At 36.9% G+C, this 23,540-nt stretch overlaps 1 protein-coding gene across 14 annotated transcripts in view; it reads right to left on the reverse strand.

Moving 5' to 3' along the window:
- The window catches only part of ANKS1B (ankyrin repeat and sterile alpha motif domain containing 1B), a 1,057,476-nt gene that overhangs the window by 642,973 nt on the left and 390,963 nt on the right, over positions 1-23,540 (reverse strand). For all 14 annotated transcript variants that reach the window (XM_038558749.1, XM_038558744.1, XM_038558739.1 and 11 more), the window contains exon 10: positions 10,500-10,665. In XM_038558749.1, coding sequence (XP_038414677.1) covers positions 10,500-10,665 — 166 coding nt within the window. The remainder of the gene's footprint in view (positions 1-10,499; positions 10,666-23,540) is intronic.

Raw genomic sequence — 23,540 nt, forward strand, 5'->3', positions numbered from 1 at the left:
CTTGACTGTGGTGAGCATTAATTTATTTTTTATTTTTATTAATTTATTTTTTAATTTATGTTTTCTGAGGGGGTAGGGGTGGAGGGAGAGGAAAAGAGAGAATCCTAAGCAGGCTCCACGCCTAGCATGGAGCTTGACTTGGGGCTCAATCCATGATCCTGAAATCATCAGCTAAACCAAAATCAAGAGTCCGATACTTATCCAACTGAGCCACCGAGGTACCCCAGTGAGCATGAATGTGTGAATTAATGAATGTTTACCTCCTTTGTATATATATTCTGACGTCCCTACAGGAGGCCACAGATGACATCATAAAAAGCCAATGCCCACCTCCAACATCATCACTTAATAAGAGTTTATTGTATGTTTAGATATCTTATTATTCTACAGTTCATGTTATTCATACATAGTACAGATAAAATTGACTTGATGGAAAAAGCATAATTTTCTTTTTGTTTAGGATGCTGGTTTCTAAATATAGCCAACTTCCACGAATTTGAGCAAACTGAGATGATTATATTTTCAAATTGGTAAGCTGTTCCATATGGATGAAGGAAGCAGTTAATTTACCAGGATTTCTCTGCAGGTCTGCTGCCCTAGTTTTCTCTCTTTGGCCCCTCTATAGACCAACAACTGGGTTACAAATTTACAACTTACCACTTTAATAAATGACTAAGACAGTACTGAACACAGAGCAAATGCCAAATAAATAATTGCTGTTTGATAAAAATGGTTCTTATCAGCAAGGCCAGTATTTGTACGTAAAAGAAGGCTTCCAAGGGGCTTAAATATAGTTTGCTCTCCTAAATGAGTTAAACATACCCACAGAAATCATGTTGACACTACCCACTTGCTTAGCAAAGATAAACATTAGCCCTAGTCCAGTCTGAATTATTTTAATTTCAAAATTTTGGCATTAGAATGAAGGCAGCTCCACAGTATTTCAAAAAATATATATTTTGGTATAAATAAGTTACGGACTCACTCTCACACTACTACCTATTTCAGGATGTTGGGGGAGGTGTCGTGGGTTGTGGAGGATTCTTCATTGGAGGGACATCTTCATTTCAGGGTGATCACAGTCCAGTAAGCACATTAGCAAATTGAATGGAAGGAAGCAAGACCCACACTATCCTGGCATGAAACTACTGACTGTGTCCTTTTTATCAGAGATCATCTATTCTCTTCCAACAGTATTGGAAACAGTCTTCACTGGTGTTGTTATAAATTGCTCATTAATCAAGATGGATTTATTGAGCATCCATCGTGTGCAAAGCCTGCACTAAGGGATTCAAAATAACAGGTTGCCTAGTTACCATAAAATGGAAAAATTCCCCTGTGATGGTTAAAATTAAATGAAAGGCGGATAAGAAAACATTATCTTTGATGGCATCTGACTATTTCATAGAGGCTTTTTCTGCCATTACAGCCATTTTTCCTTAAAGAGAATAGTCATTCATTCATTCACTCACTTAATTATTCATTCATTTATGCAATTGAGTCCCCACTGTGACTATGTAAGATCCTTTGCTTGTTGCAGTAAGGGAAACAAACGTGATTCAATCTTGGCTGCATGAGCACGAATCTTAGCAAATTCACCAAGCAAGGACTGGGCTTCTGCTGATCTTTAATGCACCTAGTTCAAGAGCATTTGTTATTTCATATGAAATATGTAGTCTTTGAGGCATTAGTAAATAAGATGCTTCTTGCAAAGAATATCATTCATTTGCTGGTTGAACTGTAAAATCTTGTTAAATATAGGTTTACTAATAAGTTGCTTTCATATTTAAATTAAACCAGTGAACGTGATAGATTTTTTAATTTTGGATGAGATCTACTTGGTACTGGCTTAGCTGGTTAATAAATAGAAAAGATCACAGACAGGGAACTAATTTGCATACTTAACTGTGATTTTCTGTGAAAGTGCATATTCTGTATCCTTGAATGACACTGTCAGTCACAATCAAGTCCCTCAAGTGCCGAGCCTCTGAAATGAGCAGAACAGGCAGTGTCTGGCCTCAGAGGCCCAGGATCCTCCCTTCTATGATCGAATGTGTGCCCTCAGTTATAGTCCCTGCAATCACTCCTTAGGGATGTTGCAACAAAGCACTACAATCTGGGTGTCCTAAACAATGAAATGTATTGTCTCACAGTCTGGAGGAAAGACATCTGGAATCAAGGTTGGTTTCTTCTGGGGCCATGAAGAAAGGATCTATTTTGAGCCTCTCTGACTTGTGGATGGCCATCTTCTTCCTCTGTCTCTTCACATCATCTTTCCTCTGCATTCTCTCTCCGTATCTAAATTTCCTCCTTCTTATAAGGACACTAGTCATGCTGGATGAGGGCCCACCTAATGACTTCATTTTAACTCCATTACTTCTATAGACTCTATCTCCAAATTCTCCAAGTAAGGTTACATTCTGATGTACTAGTGATTAAAAGCCCAAAAGGAGAGGCAGGGCCTGATTCAACACATTACAATCTCTTTAAAGACCTAGTCATCCCTCCATCTCTCAGTCTCTTCAGGAAAGCTTCCGAGTGCAATTCCTGTATGTATAGAAATCCTCAATTTATCTGTAAACTGAAGCCATGTAATCAGCACAGTTAACCAAAAACTATAAAATGCACTCCCCTAGAATATGATTATTTAGCTTCCTTGGCTACTTATTTCCTAGATGGCAGAATTTTCAAAGGAAGAAGGGATAACCTCCACTCCTTCATATCCCTCCTCTTTGTTCCTCCTTCCTCTCCTTGCTGGCATTGTCGTTGTACTGCCCATCATCTCTCTCTCTCTCTCTCCCTCTTTTGGCTGAGACTGAACACTGATTTGCTAACTAATCGTCCTGTCTCAAGCCCTATCTCTGTCCAATGTATTCTTCATATTGCTTCCAGAGAGACTGTTCTAAAAACAAATATCCATGACATCATGGATATCCCTGCTTAAAGCGTCAGGTGAAATCCAAACTTCTGCATGTCATCTCTTGTTCTTTTATGCATCTTTCCTTAGTAGTATTCTCTGCCTTAACCATTGGTCATATCTCTGAACGCACTGTGCTCTTCCATGCCTCTGGATCCATGCACACGTCTCTCATTCACCCACACACCATACACTTTCCGTTCATGTATCTAATTCTCTTTTTTTTTTTTTTTAATTTTTATTTACTTATGATAGTCACAGAGAGAGAGAGAGAGGCGCAGAGACACAGGCAGAGGGAGAAGCAGGCTCCATGCACCAGGAGCCCGATGTGGGATTCGATCCCGGGTCTCCAGGATCGTGCCCTGGGCCAAAGGCAGGCGCCAAACCGCTGCGCCACCCAGGGATCCCTGTATCTAATTCTCTTTCTTTGAGGCTCAGGTCAGGCAGTACCCCCTCCAGTAAGCTTTCACTCAGTCTTTCCCCTTCTACCCTCCTAGAAGACCTTATGCTCACCTCTCTCATTGCACTTATGACCCTTAATTTTAACACATTCTAAGCTTCTAAACATCAGGACTTTCACTGGTTCTTCAGCAACATTTAGCACAATGCCCAAAATACCGTAAGTACCCCATAAGAGTTTGTTGAGTGGATGAGGAACTGTAAGGTAGCTGTCTACCCAGTTTAATTCGAGGGCTTCTAAAAGACTCATGTACACCAAGAGATGTCTCCACATCAGGAAGTCCTACCTTTAGTCAGTAAAGGACTTGGTAACAAAGGGAAAACATGAGTAGACTCCACAGAGGTCAGTAACTGAATTCATTAGCTTAGTTAGTTGGCCCTGAGGGGAAAAGGCAAAGCTAGGTATGAGTCACAAGGGACCAGGCATAGCAGAGTGAAACCTGGAAGGAATTGGATCCATGCAAAACCTACAGGTTAATGGAATCAACAAAGGAAAATGACACAGTTTCCGTCCTCATCCAAACTAAAGACAGTGATATTGATGTGCTCTTCCACCTGCTAGGTTGATTATGGAGAGGAATCCTGTGGGGTTCACTTGATAAAGTTCCATCTCGAATTAGAACAGAAACTGCTCTGACTTGTATTCATCCCTATCATTAAAAAGAAAAATTCTTCCATTTAAGTTCTGGACTCCCTCACCCCCAAAATTCACAATCATGGTAAAAAATGCAGACTACCAATCATTATGATTAAACCTGGGTCAACAGAGCAAACTGGCTTCTTTTATCTAAATCTAGGTGATTGAACACGATGAGGGAAAATCATATATCCATGCAAATTAACTCTTATCCTACCTGAAAAAGAATAACAGCAATAAACAACTCAGGTATATATGGGAGTTTGTATTTTCCAAAAGAGGCTACAAGTATATCTTCTTATAACATGACTTCAGTAAGCCTTTCTCTAAAGGGGAGAGGTGATTAAATCTCCCTCACTCAAACATAGGTAGGCTCTTGACTACCACAGAACTGATGTTGCCTTCTGAGTTGTCATAAAAGGAAATACAGCGTCTGTCTCACTTCTCTTATGATGGTTACTTTTGGAACACTGTCACTTACCATGAGGATAAGTAGGCCATGCCAGCCACATGAATAAGAATCAATATTGAGAATGGGATCTTTCCACATCTCCTTGAAGCTGTCCTAGGTGGTATCACTTGAGGCAGAAAGAAGCTGGCCCCACAAATAGGTCTCCTCAAATTACGGATTTATAAACAAAATAAATGACTATTTTTTTTAAAACTCACTAAGTAGGAAGGTAGTTTGTTATGCACTCATCAGTGACCAGAATAGATTCTGATATTTGGAAATGGGGTGTTGCCATAACAAAAATCTAAAACATATGGCATGAGCTTTGTGACTGGGCAACAGACAGAAGCTGGAAGGGTCTCAGGGTGAGTGACTGTGGAAGCCATCAGGGTCAAGGAGAGGATTCTTGTAAGCCCACAGAACCAGGAGAAAGCTGTTGGTAAAGGCTTAAAGGAGAGTGAATGCAATCAGGAGCTAAAAAGCAAGGAGTCATTTGTGTTGTAGCAGTGTAAAGTTTGGCAACATTGACATCTGCAGTAACACAGAAAATAGAAAATGAACCACATGAACTCTATGATCTAAGGATGTTTCCAAGAAGAATATTTAAAGAGCAACCCAGCTTCATCTGGCTGCCTATGGTAATATGCGAGCCAAGAGAGAAGTGAAGAATGACCTATCAAATAAACACAAAGGAGCCAGGCATTTCTGGGTGCAAAAACAAAACCATTTCTCATTTGCAGCTGCTCCAAATGGCACACAATTTTCAAATGAAGAAGGCCGATGACCAAATCTGGGTGGGATACAACATCATTTGTCGAGGCCTAAGGAAGCTATCTGGTGGTACTGTATGGAATCTCACTTCCAAAAAAAGCCAGACGAAAGACCCTCAAAGCATTTTTTTAAGGGCATGAGTCACAGATTCTCCCTGTTGAACAATAGGGTTCCTAAGAATCTCAAGGACATTATCTCACAGAAATCTCAAAAGGAGCCCAAAGCAGAGAGGAGCTTATCTGAAACATAAGCTTTTGTCTAATGGAGTGGAATATTAATTGGAACACAAAAAGTTCACAAAGCTTTAAAAGAAGTTATATCAGCCTGAACTAGAAGAACAGAAACGTAAATTGGAAAGAGCTCTTTTGACTCCTAATCTTTAACAGACAGAAAGCAAGAAAGAAGGATACTCAGCTATAAACACAGGCTACTTTTTTATGGAAAATAATGATGTAGATAGTTGGACCAAGTGCCACAGAGAATAATTCCTAGGCCATAAGACTGAATCCTAATCAAGGAGCTGTACGTGGTTACATTCAGAATTGTCAAAGGCTAGTGGCCACCATGTGCCTTGTTTTCCCTGTGGGGAAATGGGCATGGCAGCTGTGGTTCTCCACACCTGACTCACTATTATATGTTGGGTGCGTGGGAGAAGAAGCTGATAATTTGTGTAGTTCTAGGTCATCACTGCCAAGAGCAAAGGCAGTCAAGAATCTGCACCATCAGAACTACCCCAGGGAAATTCATGCACACCTGAACCTAGACTTGGAGCTCATGCTTTAATAGGCTGATGATTGGAAGTCCTGAAGAAGAAAACAAGCATAATTTGCTTAGGAAAAGGAATAGGAAAAGAATATAAATTATTGTGCCCAACGGGCAGACAGTGGAAGTCTGTCTCTTCCAAAAATGGCAGCAAAGGTATCTCCCATATTTTCTTACAAAGTAACTGTGACACTCCTTCCAGTAGGAAGTGGGGCTCATGGTCTCCCCCCTTGAATCTGAGTAGACATGGAACTATAGTAGAAGTATGGTCTGTGACTTCTAAGGCTAGATAATAAAAATGATACAGCTTCCGCTGGTTCTTTTCAGATGCTTGCTCTCACAGTCTAGTCATAAGAGAAAAAATGGTCTCAGGTCATAAGCCCAGCCAACCTCTGAGCTATCACCAACTCACCAGCCATGTAATCGGCCATCTTGAAAACGGGTCCTTTCTCCCCTAGTTGAGCAGCCTTGGCTCATGCCAAGTGGCACAGACTGGCTGTCCCTGTCCAATGAACTTGGCCAAACTTGCAGATCTGTGAACAAACTAAATGACTGATGTTTCTCTAGGACAGTAAGTTTTGAGGTGGCTTGTTAAATAGCAATAGATAATGGACACAGATAATCTCAATCAGGAAGTCCTTCCCACGCTCCCAGGTGACATTAAATGTTCCTTTTTTTTTCTATTCCCAAAGCACTTTGTATAACATTGCCTTAACATTTATTATACTCTTAGAATTAGCTATTCATTTGTCAACCTCCACGTGACTGCAAGAACAAGCCTTTTGCCTTTTGGAAAATTAGCTCCTCAAATATATTACTGTTGCCTCGTTCTCTTGCTCCTCTCCTTCTGAAGCTTTAAATAGACATTTCAGAATTTCTCAGTATATCCTCCAAGTCTCTTAGCTTCGCTTTCATGTTTTTCATTTTTGTCTCTCCATGCAACATCCTGTTAAACTTCTTCTGCCCTAATTTTCAAGCTCACTAAATCTCTGTTCAGTTGAATTTAATCTGCCATTCTACTTATCTACTGTGTTTTAAATTTGAGGTAGTTTTTCTCTGTGTGTATGTGTGTGTTTATAATAGCACCATCATGTTTTAGCCTCCCTCTGATAATTCCAATATTTGAAGTCTTTTCATGTGTGGATCTGTTCTTTCTTGTTCCTGTGATTCTGATTTCAGAGTTTCTTTCCTTATAGACCTGTTATACACTGCAAATAATTTTAATCAGAAAAGTATTTATAGAGATTATTTGGGCCCTAGAAAAACAGTATATTCTTCTCAAGAGGAATTACATTTGTTTCTGCTTGATTGATACCTGAGGGTATTACTTTAAACTAAGTTCATGGATTAACATTTTTTGTACCATTTAAGTGATAGAAATTTTGGGTACAAATCTGTGTGAGGACCAGTTTGTGGTAGTAATACCTCAGGAATTTCCTTCCTTCTTCCCATGACAAATCCCTTTCCTTGGGTGGGTGTTATGGGGCAGAATTATTTCTAATTACTGTGAAGTGAGTTCCTGGAGTTCCAGCTCTATGGAGGAAGAATTTCCTATTAAAGTCGCACAGAGATTTTTTTTTCTGTACATAAACCTTAAGGTTTATGAGGCCTTAAGCACCAGAGTTCAATAGGAGATTCAGAAAGTTCTCTCAGGACAAAAGTCTTTAGTATCCACCAACTTCCTACCTTCACCAATGTTTGGCTTGATTATATCTTACTAACCTACTGACTCCAAAAAGGTTCCTATAAAGAAGATGTGGTTTATGTATACAATGGAATATTACTCAGCCATTAGAAACGACAAATACCCACCATTTGCTTCAACATGGATGGAACTGGAGGGTATTATGCTGAGTGAAGTAAGTCAGTCGGAGAAGGACAAACAGTGTATGTTCTCATTCATTTGGGGAATATAAATAATAGTGAAAGGGAATATAAAGGAAAGGAGAAGAAATGTGTGGGAAATGTCAGAAAGGGAGACAGAAGATAAAGACTCCTAACTCTGGGAAACGAACTAGGGGTGGTAGAAGGGGAGGAGGGTGGGAGGTGGGGATGAGTGGGTGACAGGCACTGAGGGGGGCACTTGATGGGATGAGCACTGGGTGTTATTCTGTATGTTGGTAAATTGAACACCAATAAAAAATTAATTTATTAAAAAAATAAAATGGTGCAGGAATAAATAAATAAATAAATAGTTCCTAATTCAAATGTTATTCAACTTATATAATTTTCCTATCACCTTTTTAATGCTTTTCAGAAGTATTTCTACTCTATTTTCAGCCAGAATATTTATTTGTCAGCAGGAGAAGCCTAATCAGCCTTGTTACCTGGATGTGTGTCTTTTTCATCCCTGTATCTTCAGCATACAGAACACTGCCTGGTACATGAAGGAACTCAATTAGCTTTTGTCTGTTTAATGAATAAATACCTATGTTCCTTGACTCTTTCATTCCTGCCTCCACCACCTCCAACACACCCCTCTTCCCTATGCCCTAATTAAAGCTCTTTTACATTTTCATTCACGCCTTCCATTTTCCTTTATAAACCAAGCTTTCCCCCTGACTTGCCCAGCATTTCCTGGTTACCCCTCCCATGGAAGAGTTTTCATTCCTACCAACTGCTGTAGCTGGGGATCAGCACTGTCTTCACGCTCCGTGACTGCTTCTCATCACCCACTATTCCAAATCTGCTGCTCTTCTGAAGATGATGCTATCCTATTATAACATTCTTTTTCTGGTGTTATTGCTACCATATGTGGACTTCCAGTCATACCTTCACGTCTCTTGAGAATTTTGGCATGTGGTTCATGATTTCAACTATATTTCATCCCTACATATAATTCAGCATAACAGAGTATTTTAATTTAAGGGTAAAGACAACCCAAGTGCAAGTCTATCCCTTATTAACACAGAACTGTGGGAGGTTACCTAATATTTCAGTGTCATGGTTTCTTCATCTGTAAAGTGATAATAATGATATTCTCACCCTATAGTGTCATAAGAATTATATTAAATAAGGTATATAAAGCACTCAGAACAGCATCTGGTACTTAGTAAATGCTCAATGAATTTCAAGTATTTTCTCTATCATGCTATTACCTTATCCCAAAGATTTTCCTCCTGCATGCTTATGATTCATACAACACTCTCTCCTCAATGTTGCTCAAAAACCTATTTGTCCACTACTATAAAATTTCTCAGCTTATTATCTAAAGTAGCATTTTTGAATTTTACTTTAACCTTCCTCAAGATCTACCCCTTCTTTTCAGCCACTGGCTTTTTCTCTTAACCAAGGAATTTAATCCATTTGGAACAACATATTTCAGAATTTCTCTATATTCATAACCATGCTCTATCTTCTCCTCTCTCTGGGAGAAGCAATATCTGTGTTTTGTTAGTCTCCTTCAGTCTTCCCCACTCATTCTATTCTTTCTTGTTATTTTTTATCTTTTATCTCTTGGTCTCCATCAGCAAATTCCTTTAACCTCTAAACTTGGCCAAGGCGTACTTATCCCAAAATAAACTAGCTATTTCTCCCTTGTATCTCTTTCTTCTCATATTACTATCATATGTCTACTTCTAATCTTCTCAAAAGGGTAACATGTACTTTCCACTCCCATTTTCCAGTATCATACTATTAACTTCCAGAAATCTGGTTTTATCTCAACACTTTTAAAACTTACTTTTCAAAATTAAACAGCAATTGGGTTATCAAACCTAAAATGCCTCTTTAGAGTTTCTCTTATAACTCCTTTGCAGCACTGAATATGTTGACAACCCACTTGAAAGGTTCCTCCATCATTAGATTTCATGTTACTATCCTGCATTCTTCCTTAGATGCAGTGGTGAAGTAACGAAAAGCAGATATGGTGATAGTCAAACACTTATGTTCAAGAAAGGCCCCCTCATGTACTGATTTTAAATAAGACACTTAGCTCCAATTTCCTTATCAGTAAAATGTGCATAATATTTACTTGCCCTGTGCACTAATTTATAATGCAAATAAAATTGTAGATCTGAAAATACCATAAAAGGCATAAAATATACAAAGTACCTGAGTACATCTCAATAATCTGCAAGCAGGATACAGAAAAATATATTAAAAGACCTTGCTACCAAATCTGCCATTAAGTTCTAAAGGACCCCAAGGTTTTATTTTTAAAAGGACCTCAAGCTTTGTGTTTGACCTAGAGGTTTTTCACTATTGCAAGGTTTCAAAGTACCTTCACCACAGTAGCATCACTCCTTGAGAGCTCTTGTCAAGAAGTTAAGAGATGCTATCTCAAAAACTCTGACCTACCTGGACAAAATGCAAAAAATGTAAGTTTGACTATACTGAAGTACTTTCATGTTCAAAATATTGTGGAAAATCAAAATATTAATGATATATCTTCACATATACAAGCATGCATATTAAATTGGTCCAATTTTAAGAAATATTACCAGTTCTAAAAAATTTTTTAAATTTAAAAATTAAACAAACAAACAAAAAAGAAATATTACCAGTTCTTGGAGAAGGGGCCCTTGCAATTTCTAAGGAGCAAGGTTTTTTTGTAACAGCTATGTCCGTGAGATCACATAGAAAGTTCTCATTTTCTGAAGGAAATGTATCCAGAGAAGCAGATGGTACAATTTCCATAGTGTAATTCCTCTTCTTTGGATAGGACTCCTGAAAGGAAGGAGAAAAAATAAAAATAGCTTTGTGATAAAGACACAGCTTGTTTGATTTATAAAAACTAGAAAAGATAATCAGATTCATCAGTTCTTCCAAAAGTGATTAAGAGGTGCTGATTCATCTGTTTGAATAAGTTATGCCATCATATAACCCAATATCATCACTGATCTTTTTGGAAGGGTCCTGACAGTTTGGTTCCCCTGAATCTATCACAGATGTAGTAAAGTTCATGATCTCTTGTCATGATCTCTTTTTGCAGTATATGATGATTTTCTAGTTGTGTCATAAACTGCTGTTTAGCTAATCAACAGTCATTCCCAAGACTCTACTCCCTTGTCTGCTTCCTAGAGATAGCCAGAGCCATATGACTCAATTTTGGCCAGTTGGATTGAAGAGAGGCTTCTGGGAAAATATTTGTCTTCAGAGAAAAGAAACGCAATAAGGCTCTTATACAGATTCGCCATCCTCAGGTTCCTCTCTCTGGGTGCAGTCTTAATATCTGCAGGTAGGATGGGCATGTTTGTTAACTTAAGGCAATAAGATTAAGATCAAAAGGGTAACAGGCTAATAATGGCAACAGAACAATGAAAAGAACCTGGGACCTTGATGATGTTACTGAGTTACTGAGAGAACCCCAGGACTAGTTACTCCAGACTTTTTTTTTAAGATTTTATTTATTTATTTTAGAGAGAGAGCATGAGCAAGGGGAGAGGCAGAGGGAGAACAAGAAGCAGACTCTGCACTGAGCCATTAGCCAGAGTTGGGGCTCCCTGGATCACAGGACTCTGAGACCATGACCTGAGCTGAAGGCAGACACTTAACCCACTGAGACACCAGGGCGCCCCAACTAGGCTTCTTAAGTACAAATGTTCTTAATTGTTTGAGCCATTGCTAACATTTTGTTTTGTTTTTGTTTTTGTTTTTGTTTTTTGTCATTTAGAGGTAAAAGTATTTCCACATAACACACTAGTATTTTGTAGGGGGAACACTGCTAACTAATATACTAAGGTTTCTCTTTCCAGGTTAGGATAAAATTAAGGTTCAAGTCAATACTACTGATTCTTTGATATATTCTAAAAGTAAGGATTCATTTTACTTCACAAGATCTTAATTTCTTATACAAGCATTAATTAGTCAACAAATATTTATTGGGCACCTATCATATATACTTAGGACTATGCTAAGTGCTAGAGATTTTTAAACACTAGAAAGATATAATCCTTATGGGATGCCTGGGTAACTCTGTGGTTGAGCATCTGCCTTCGGCTCTGGGAGTGACCCTGGGGTCTTGGGATCGAGTCCCACATTGGGCTCCTGCTTCTCCCTCTTTCTATGTCTCTGCCTTCTCTCTGTCTCTCTCATGAATAAATAAATAAAATCTTAAAAAAAAAGATATAATCCTTGTCCTCAGAAAATCCATAGATTATTAGGGAAGATAAATATATCTGCATAATGAATTTCACAATTAATCATTCCTTTTGGTATTTTTTACCTTTACAAAGCATAATTCACTATCAAAAGAAAAAGACAAATAAAAAAAATAAACTCTTTTCAAAAAATCTTCCAAGATATGTCCAAGGGTCAATAAAGATTTAGTATGAGCTCCTAGTTTATCTATAGTGATATTTACAGTACTGTAGAGTAAGTATTCAAGGTCATTGTAATTGCTTTCAGACCATACCAGACCCTCACACATCAAAGAATCAATTAGGTTCACTCTACCCTATTGAAAGCAGGAAATTGGGAGTAATTTATTTTTAACAACAAAGGATGACAAAGGAGAAAGCATCCAAACAAAAGCAATCAAGATGGCATATGATTTAAAAACCATGTCACAGATGAAATGATGAAAGGACCTGCAGTGTTCTAACCTGGAGAAGCCTTACAGCAACATAACAGTTTTCTCAATATATTTGAATGGCTATCCCTAAAGAGCTGTCCTATGAAGCAGGGAAAGAGGAAAAGCTGCTGTGGTAGATTTACTCCAAAGTTCTTAAAGGCAGAATAAAGACCAATGTTTATAAGTCAAAAGGGCGAATTTGAATCAATACAAAAAACAAAAACAAAAACAAAAACCAATGTTTAATGAATTCATTATATTGGTTGTCTTCTAAATAAAAATGTACTAATGTAGCAATAGCTGAGAAATACACTAGAAAGCAACAGAAGAAACTCCTCATTACTGAAAATCTTTCAGAAGAACTATCGATAAAATTATCTACAAGACACATTGTAAAGTGGATGTAACAGATGACTATAAACTCTATGAGGCTGGAATTTGTCTTGTTCACCACTCTATCCCCAGAATCTCATACAAGTCCTGCCAGGTAGTAGGTGCTTAATAAATGTTTATTGATCAACTGAACATTCTCTAATGTCCTTGTTAACAAATTCTAACTACCAGTTAGGGAAATAATTATGCTTTGTTCAGATATAAATTACTTTGCTTAGGTTGGTTATTATTACTATTTACAGGTATTCCTTACTGTTTTGCATATCAAAAGTGAAAAAAATTGGGATTATGACAATAAGATTATAAAGAATCCTGAAAAAAGTCTCTAGTTTAAGCCCTAGTTTATCCTAAAATCAGAATAACCTGTTAATCAGAACAACCTATTCTTTATGGATTTGGTTAGATTGGAATTACACTCTGTAAAAAAATACGAAGACTAGATGGCCTTGAAAAATACTCTCAAATTTAACCACACAGGATGTTACTTTGCTGTCCCCTTAAAAATGAAGTATATTGCTTATAACAGAAATATTAGAAAATATAAAGAAAGAAAAAAATCCATGAAAATGCTGCATGCTCAGATAACTAATAGTAACATTTTGGTGCATATCCTCCCAGATTGCTTCCCTCTGTAAATGTGTATGTGGACATGTGGGTGTGTGCAAGGGAAAGAAAAATATATTTTAAACAACAGTGAAGTGCACCCTCTTCTGCTTCTGAAGAAAGCGTCATTACTTCTAATTGGAAAAGTCTACAGTACGCTGTCTCCTTATGGAAAGTGAAGCCTCAAGGGAAGAAGATGTTGAAACAAAGATAGCAAAACTATGCTTTTTTATTCAAAAATTTCATATTGTCCAAAAAAAAAGCACACTCAACAAAATATCTGACTAGTATCCCTCATAAGAGGATGGGTATGTGATGGAATAAAATAATAAAATTTATGCATGCCCACTAATCAGTTTAGAACATTACCATTGAAACCCACCCCTTTCCACCTGTGATCCCCCTTCCAGACCCTTCCTTCCCCTCCCCAACCAGGGCTAATTCCTGTTCTGAACTTCGTATTTGTAATTCCTTGGATTGTTGTTGAAATTTAACTATATATGTGCCAATAAATAAATAGTTTTGTACCATATGTTTTTGAATTTCATAAGAATAGTATAAGATATTCTTGCTCTTCTATGACTTTTTCAATCAAAATTATGTTTCTGAGTTTCATTTATTTTCAATGTGGTTGGTATAGGAGTTCACTGTATAGGTATACAATAATTCATTTACAGATTCTCCTGACAGTGGACTTTTAAACATTTCCTAGGTATTTTGTATTAAGAACAACTTGCTATTAACATTGATGAACAAGTTTTTTGATACAAGTAACTAGGGTATGGTACTTATTCTAAGTAGTCATGGGGCAGAGAGTCAAGAATAGACACAAAGTGAGAAAAATGAATGAAATCGAAAGTCCTACACATACAGGAGTTGCAGCAAGAGGTGATCATGAGAACCAAGGCTAGATTTCCTGTGGATTCTATAGATATCTTGAGGACATTGCATTTTCCCACCCAAAGTGGGATGAGGGGATTTAACATAAATCTTTAAAAAAAAAAAAAAGATTTTACTTACTCATGAGAGACACAGAGAGAGAGGCAGAGACAAAGGCAAAGGGAGAAGCAGGCTTCCTGCAGGGAGCCCGATGTGAGACTTAATCCCCGGTCCAGGGATCATGGCCTGAGCCAAGGCAGATGCTCAACCGCTGAGCCACCCAGGCATCCCTAATATAAATCTTATATGAAGATATTACATATACATATGCATATGTATATGTAAGGCTTTATAATCTTTTTTAGGCTTTATAATCTAAGATAAATTTACTTCTAATAATGTATTGTGAATGAGTTTCAATGACAAATCAGTGTCTACATGATAAATTTAAGGTTAAGTTTCAATATACACATGGTCATGATTTACTTAGTGAATCCTATCATATTGAAATTTCAATGTTTTGCTTTTAAGGGAACATTCTTATGCATAGACCTTTGTTTACATGTTTGACTATTTCTTTTGAAGTAGAATTCCTGGTATTTTGAGATGGATTACATTGAATGTGTATATTGCTTTGGGTAGCATAGAGATTTTTAACAATAGTTGTTCTTCCAATCCATGAGCATGGAATGTTTTTCCATTTCTTTGTGTCTTTCTCAATTTCTCTCATAAGTGTTTTATATTTTTCAGAGTACAGATCCTTTACCTCTTTGGTTAGATTTATTACTAGGTATCTTATGATTTTTGGTGCAATTGTAAATGGGATCAATTCCTTAATTTGTCTTTCAGTATGTAGAAATGCAACTGATTAATGTGCATTGGTTTTATATCCTGCCACTGAATTCCTACATGAGTTCTAGCAATTTTTGGGTGAAGTCCATCTGCAAAGAGTGAGAGTTTGACTTCTTTGCTGACCTGGATGCTTTTTATTTCTTTTTGTTGTCTGATTGCTGAGGCTAGGACTTCTAGTACTATGTTGAACAACAGTGGTGAGCGTGGACATCTCTGTTGTGTTCCCTCAGGGGAAATTTCTCAGTTTTTCCCTGTTGAGAATGATACTCACTGTGAGCTTTTCATATATGGCTTTTACGATATTGAAGTTTGCTCTCTTTATCCCCACACTGCAGAGAGTTTTAATCAAGAAAGGATGTTGTCTTTTGTCAAATGGTTTTTCTGTATCACTCTGGAAAACAGTATGGAGGTTCCTCAAAAAGTTAAAGATAGAGCTATCCTACAACCCAGCAATTGCACTACTAGGTATTTACACAAAGGATCCAAACATAGTGGTCCAAAAGGGCACATGCACCCCAATGTTTATGCTAGCAGTATCCACAATAGCCAAAATATAGAAAGAGCCCAGATGTCCACTGACAGATGAATAAAGAAAATGTGACACACACACACAATGGAATATTACTCAGTCATCAAAAGATGAAATCTTACCAAATGGTAAGAGATCCCAACAATGAGGTTGGAACTAGAGGATATTATGCTAAGTGAAATAAGTCAGTCAGAGAAAGGCAATCATCATATGATCTCACTCATTTGTGAACAAGACAGAGGATCATAGGGGAAAGGAGGGAAAAATAAAATAAGACAAAATCAGAGAGGGAAACAAACCAAAGAGACTCTTAACTGTAGGAAACAAACTGAGGGTCGCTGGAGGGGAGGTGGGTGTGGGATGGAGTAACTGGGTGATGGGCATAACGAGGGCACGTTATGTAATGAGCATTGGGTGTTACATGCAACTGATAAATCACTAAACTGGCACTGAAACTAATAATACGCTGTATGTTAATTCATTGAATTTAAATTAAAAAAAGAAAGAATTCCTGTGACAACAGGTATATGCCATATGCTTACATTTAATTGAATCTGTTTCTGGACTTTCTAATTGGTTCCATATGTCAATCTATTCTAGCACCAGAATCACACTGTTTTGCTTATTAAAGCCTTAAAATTAATTTTACTATATGGTAGGATAAGTCTCTCCTCATGTTCATTTCTGTCAAAGCATTCATGATCATTTTCATATTTATTTTTAAAAAGATTCTCCTTCTTCCTCAATGCCATACTCAACCAATCTCCAAGTCCCTTACTTCATCATTGAATTATACCTCAAACACATTCATTTCTCTCCACTCTTGTTATCATTCTAGTCAAGGTCACCACTGTATCTTACTTGACCTGCTAGAACAATTTCTCAACTAGTCTCTTGCCTCTACTCTGGCTCCTCTCCCAATTAATTTACTTTCAAACACTAGCATGAGGTTACTAAGAGTATGTCATTTTAAAGTCAACTCATTTACTTTCATCATAATTTTGAGAGAGAATCATGAAGGGCTCTAGTCATAGCATACAGTGATTCTTTTGAAATATTTAACATGGTCTCTCATGATATCTCAGAGTTTCTATATTGAGTGATTTCATTAGATGCATTAATGATCCAGGTAGTAAACTGGTTAAAATAACAAGATATGGAGGGATAAACCAGAGGTTAAATATAATCTTGTTAATCTATAAGATAAATGAGGTTAATTTCTTTTTTTTTAATGAGATTTTAACTTCTAAAGACATGCTTGTCTAGCAACTAGCAAAGTGCCATTCCTGTTCATCATAGGACTCAACAATACATGCTAAAAAATACATAAAATAATTAATAATTCAGTTAGTATTTAAGGTCTGTATCCTCCACTAAAATTATGAACCATAGAGGCAAGGACCATGACTATCTTTTTCACATGGTATGCACTTAATATTTGCCAAATGAATGAAGGCTGAAACAATGTCATTTAAAAACTATTACAGATTCAAATCTCTATAAAAAGAGTAACTTACACTTGTAAGGTATTTTTTAGTCTGCAAAATGAAGAGTATTTCAATTACCCAGATGATTCTTATTTAGCCCTCACAACCAGCCTATCAATGTTATTATCATCTCCATCCAGAAACTAAGGTTTGGAATTCTTCAGTGAGTTGTCCAATATTAAGCATCTGGTTAATGAAAGTTTCAGGGCTCCAACTGATCTTGTGACAGCTAATCTAGTGTTCATACTATCATATCACAGATTTTAAAAAGACCTATGACAAGATCTTTATCATCAGAACTAAGGGCAAGAAAAATCTTCATACATTATTAGGTACTATATAACCCTGCCAACTTCCCTGCCTTTGCGAACCCTCTTACTTACAATGGGAAAGCTGGATTTTAATATACAGGTTAACTATCAATATTCTTTTGATAATAAATCCTGGTAACAGACAAGAAGGATTAAAAGAACTGGCTCAACAATTTGGGACTCACCTTCAAGGCTCCATCATAGCTAATCTAGCAAAATGGGGCTCCAATCTAGTTAGCAATTTTTGCCTTTTTTCTTGATATTTAGCCTCTATCTTTATTTGAATGCCTGGTTAACAGATCCCAAACTTGTTTCTTTGCTTGATTTTTTTTTTTAATTTTTTAATAATAGTAGCATACCTAGGACTGTGTTCTCTGTCTTGGTCTTGGCCAGCTCTCTTCTGAGGAGAGATAATGTCTTAATATCCTGTCCCTGAATCCTGAACAGGCCTTGAAGGCCTTACATTCCTAACTTCACAGCTCCTGAAGGAATGTCTGGCTTTGATGTTTTCTTACTTAGCTTCATCCTACCTACTATAGTTGATTGTGCAATATGTGGACAAAACAATACTTCTTCAAAAAAGATGCATACTAAGAGTGCTGAATAAATTAATAGAATGTATGCCTCCCAAAGAAAAACAAACAGGAGTAATAAAAGGCCTGCATAATATGCTTTCATGTGTTGTTTACACTGTGCTCCTATAAAAAGTTTAAAATCACCAGTGGTAGTAGACTAAATCTAACAAGTCAAAGTTAATTAGTGATTAAATATGAGGCCCTATGGTTTAGCACAGGAATTAGTTATAAAAATTCAGCATGAGGATATATAGGTTAGCAATACCATGAAAAAAGAATTAGGAGTTATAGCTGGACAGTATGAGTGATGATGTAATATCCTAAAGACATAATGTGACATTGGCTGATTCAATATAAGTATGATATTTAGACAACCGAATGTGATAGCTCTCCCTTCTTCTGTGTTAATTAGGATTGGGAATTATCTGGTTTAGTAATATCATCAAAGATAACTGTATCATGGTGACCATCCTTGTAAGGTGTTATAAGATTTTCTTCAACAAAAGGGCAGAAGGACACTTGGCCTTCTGATTTATGAAGAACCTTGGCAACAATTAGGGGCCCCAGGTATGGGTACAACCGTTTCTCAAATGTAGCAATGATGTGACTTTTTATTAGAAATAAGACTACCCTAGAGGCTTTTCTAGATTACTTTGACAGAGCACCTCTGTGAACATGCCACTTAACATAGATGTATTCTTAACTATGTGAGGGAAATAGAAGCAGCTTAATCAATCCTGCAGTAAGACCATATCTAGTCCCCTCACTCTGGTACTTTGGCCTACATTAGAAAAGGTACAAACCAAATGGACTGTTTCCTCTGGACAGGGGTTAAGAAAAGTTTGAGTATCAAACCCATATCATGTGGGAAAAAAATTAGAGGGGAAAGGGTACAGGGAAACATTTATCACAAGTATTTGAAAAGTAGAAGAGTAATTATCATTGTTCCCTATGGCTAAGAGAGTAGAAAGAGCATAGATGGAAAGATGGTAATAAGGAGACAGATTTCAGCTTAAAATGAGCTTTCTAACAATTAGAGCTTCTCAGTATAAAATTGGCTGCCTAGCAGGTAGTAGTTTCTCTGCCACTGGAAGTCTTCAAACTTAGTTGGATTGAGAATAGAAGATGGTGATTTGACTCAGATGAGTCTTAAGATGTTAGGTAAGTAAGACAAGGAGAATGGAAGTATTGGCTTAGTACTATGATAAGCTACCTGCATACTTTAAACTGCTTCCTGAATCCTTTTTCTAATAATGGGGACAGCAGTACTAACACAAGGGAGTGTGGGTTTATGGCTTTTTCAAAGTTAGAGATGACTCACAATTTCAAATGACTCAAAGTAGGAAAAAGCTTTTGGAAGTGGTCTTACTGTTCTGATGTGTCTCCCAATATTAAGAAAATAATCCCCTAAAGAGTTACAATGACATTCATATGTGAAAGACTATGCTATAAATATAGAATAATAAGAAAAATAAGAAAATAATAGTGAGTGACCTTGGGTGAGATGGAAGAATGAGTGATAGCAGGACAGCTTTAGGGAAAGGAACATCAATGATGGTGGTAGGCACTACAATGGCCTCTCAAAGATGTCCACATCCTAAACTCCAGAACCTGTGAATATATTATGTTACATGGCAAAAGGGATTTAGCAGATATGATTAAATTAAGAATCTTGAGATGGGGAGATTATCCTGGATTATTATGGTCATTGCAAGTGAAAGAAAGAAGAAGAGTCAGTGTCAGAGTAATGCAATGTGAGAGACTTGACTAGCCATTGCTGGCTTTGAAGGTGAAAGGCAGCCATAAACCAACAAATGGGCACAGCTTACAGAAACTAGAAAAGGCAAGAAAATAGATTCTCTCCTAGAGTCTCTAGAAAGACATGCAGACTTACCAGAACCTTGAACTTAGCTCAGTGGGACACATTTTGGGACTACCGAAAATGTAAAATAATACATTTGTGTGTTTTTTTAAACCTCTAAGTTTGTGGTAATTGGTTCTTGCAGTAATGGAAAATGGATACAATAACCCAGCACAAGGCATTACAAAGGGAGGCAACAGAAATGATTACAGACTGAGAGACAGACATTAAGATTAAACACCAATGGAAAAATATACCTTATTATATTATGATATGATTCAATATTTTAAAGACAGTGATTCTTTCACTTTTACTTAGTCTTAAATTTAATGCAGTAATATTGCAATGGAGTTTCCCTCCTACTGCATCTTGGATCTTGACAAGTACATTTGGAAAAATAAATGTGTGACAAAGCCAGGTATCAATTTGAAAAGAGAAAAAAGCAATGGAGGGGGTGGAGATCAGCCTTTAGCAGATATTTAAATAAATTATAAATGGTTCTGGTGCAATAATTGAAAAGCAAGAGAAAAGAAAAATTTAAAGAGCAAAGCTCCAATACATTTGTAGAAATTTATTATATTATGATGGTGGTATTTCAAATCAGTAAGAAAACAATGGGTTATAGAACAATTGCCAGTGTGGGGCATCTGGGTGGCTCAGTTGGTTAAGTGTCTGCCTTTGGCTCAGGTCATGGTCCCAGGATCCTGGGATCAAGTCCTGCATCAGGCTCCCTGCTTAGCAGGGAGCCTGCTTCTCCCTCTCCTTCTGCCTGCAGTTTGTCCTGCTTGTGCTCTCTCTCTCTCTGTCAAATAATAAAATCTTAAATAAAAAAAAAGAATTGCCAATGAGATACTGACTATTCACTTGGAAAGAAATAATAAAGCTGGATTAATATTTCATTCCTTATACCCCAATAAATTCCAGATAAATATTCAAATAATAAATACCCTTATAATAACAATCTTAAAATAGGAATGGACTTGGAACAGGAGCTATAACCAGACATATAAGCAGAGCTGTAGAGAAAAAGATTGATGAATTTGAGTACAAATATTAACTATTAAGCCACTAAAATATAAAAAATATTAAGAGACAGGGCAGCCCCGGTGGCGCAGTGGTTTGGCGCCCCCTGCAGACTGGGCTATGATCTTGGGGACCGGGGATCGAGTCCCGCGTCGGGCTCCCTGCATGAAACCTGCTTCTCCCTCTGCCTGTGTCTCTGCCTCTCTCTCTCTGTGTCTCTGAACAAATAAATAAAATCTTTAAAAAAAATATTAAGAGACAAATGACAGGTTTGGGAAAGTTCTTTGACACAAATGGCAAAGAGCTAATATCTTTATTATATAAAGAGAATTACAAATTGAGATGAAAGATGTTATCAACCTAAGGGAAAAAGTGGACAAATGATAGGAGTACTTGATAAGAAACAGCTAGAAATTTCTATGAAAAGATGCTTGATCTCATTTATAATTAAAAATATATAAATTGCTATAGGTAATACACAGTGTTAATGGGGGTTTGGAAAAATGGGTACCATTTTTGAAGTGTGTATTGGTATAAAATCTCTTTCCAGCTAATTTGTCAATTGTTACAAGAGATCTTTAGAAAGCAGATCTTTAGATAGCATCAGTTTTTGGACTTTTGCCATGCTAAAATTTTTCTTCCTTCACCTGGGAACAGATGGGATTGATAAACCATTATTATTCCTAAAGCATGGTACTGAAAGGCCCCATTTATATGAATTGCATAATTGTCATTCATAATTTCTAAAAAAATATATATAGTTGCTACTTCTAATCTTTGTGTCAAATAATGAAGTGTGTATGGGGAGGGTGATGTAGAGGGAAGCCTCCCTCTTATGAAGCCTCTCTCATGAGCAGTAGCAATAATTTAAGTTGTAAATGGTTGTCAGAGTATTGTTCCCCTTTAGAAAGTGTTACCAGTTCATGTCCATGGATCTTGATTCTTAGTTGACCCTCTCTTGATTGGTCACTTCAAAGTTGGAGGTGCCAATTAAACATTTGAAAACACAGCAGAAATGTTAACAGAAAAGTGTTGAGAAACCAGTGTGAGTACTATCTCACAATGTCACTTTGAGTATACTATTGTATATATACTATTGAGTATACTATTGGTTGACTTGTGTCTCCCCAAAATTCATGAGCCAAACCTAACCCTCACTAACTTCAGAATGTGATCATATTTGTTAATAAGGTTGATACAGATGTAATTAGTTAAATTAAGATGAAGTCATTAGGGTGACTCCCAATCCAAAATCTGCTGTCCCTATAAAGAAGGGAAGTTTAGGGAAGCTTGGGTGGCTCAGGGGTTGAGCATCTGCCTTTGGCTCAGGTCGTGATTCTGGGGTCCAGTATCAAGTCTCACATCAGGATCCCTGTGGGGATCCTCCTTCTCCCTTTGCCTGTGCCTCTGCCTCTCTCTGGGTGTCTCTCATGAATAAATAAATCTTTTTTAAAAAAAAGAAGGGAAATTTAGAGACAGACACATACATAAGAACACCATGTAAACATTGGAGCTATACTGCCACAAGCCAAGGAACACCAAAGATTGCCATCAAACCACCAGAAGCAAGGTGAATGACATAGAATGGATTCTCTTTTACTAAGCACTAAGAAGGAACCAGCCCTACTGATAATCTTGATTTTGGACTTCTAGCCTCTAGAACAACAAGAAAATGGATTTCTGATGTTTAAGCCATGAATCTTGTGGTAGTTTGTTACGGCAGCCCTAGCAAACAAACACAAGGGTTAAAAAGAGTAAATAAAAGGAACTGCTTGAAAAAAAAAAAAAAAACCCTTTTAACTAATCTTTTTTAGTGTTCTAAAATCTTTACTTCTTGGAAAATAACTACTGATTAGGGAACAGCAAGGAAAAGAGGAATCTCTCTGTTCTTGATAAAATTTCCAAAAGTGTATCAAAATTTTAAATGCACAGGCTCTTTGACCCAGGAATTCTACTTCCACAATTAAACCCATGAATACAAATAAAAATGTACATATAAAGATGTATACTGAAGCATTGTTTAGAATATTAAGGGACTGGAAATTATTTTTAGATTATCATTAAGAGACTGTTTAATAAGTAAATATCATTCATACAAGGAGGCAATGTAGTATAATGCATAGGTCCAGAGATTTTAGACAATATAAAATCCACATGGACCATTTGTTAATAATTCAGACTTGTTACTCTTCCCCAAATTTTTACTAAATCAGAATCTCTTGACAGTGAGCAGGAAATCTATGTTTTACAAGTTTCCCTGGTCATAGTACTGCAATTGGTTGGTGAAATAAACTTGAAAAACATTGGAAAAATAGTTAAAGAGTGTAGAAACAGAATCCCAGCTCTGTCATTTTCAGCAAAGTTGTCTTGGCAAGGATAGACTACTAATAGTACCTACTTAAAAGGGTTGCTGGTGACTATGAATGAGATGATAAAATTATGAAATATTTTTGAAATAAAATGAAATGAATTTTATAAAGTGCTTAGTATAGTGTCTAAGTGCCTAAATGCTCAAT

Source organism: Canis lupus, chromosome 15, assembly GCF_011100685.1.
Source record: "Canis lupus familiaris isolate Mischka breed German Shepherd chromosome 15, alternate assembly UU_Cfam_GSD_1.0, whole genome shotgun sequence".
In the NCBI taxonomy this organism is placed as follows: domain Eukaryota; kingdom Metazoa; phylum Chordata; class Mammalia; order Carnivora; family Canidae; genus Canis; species Canis lupus.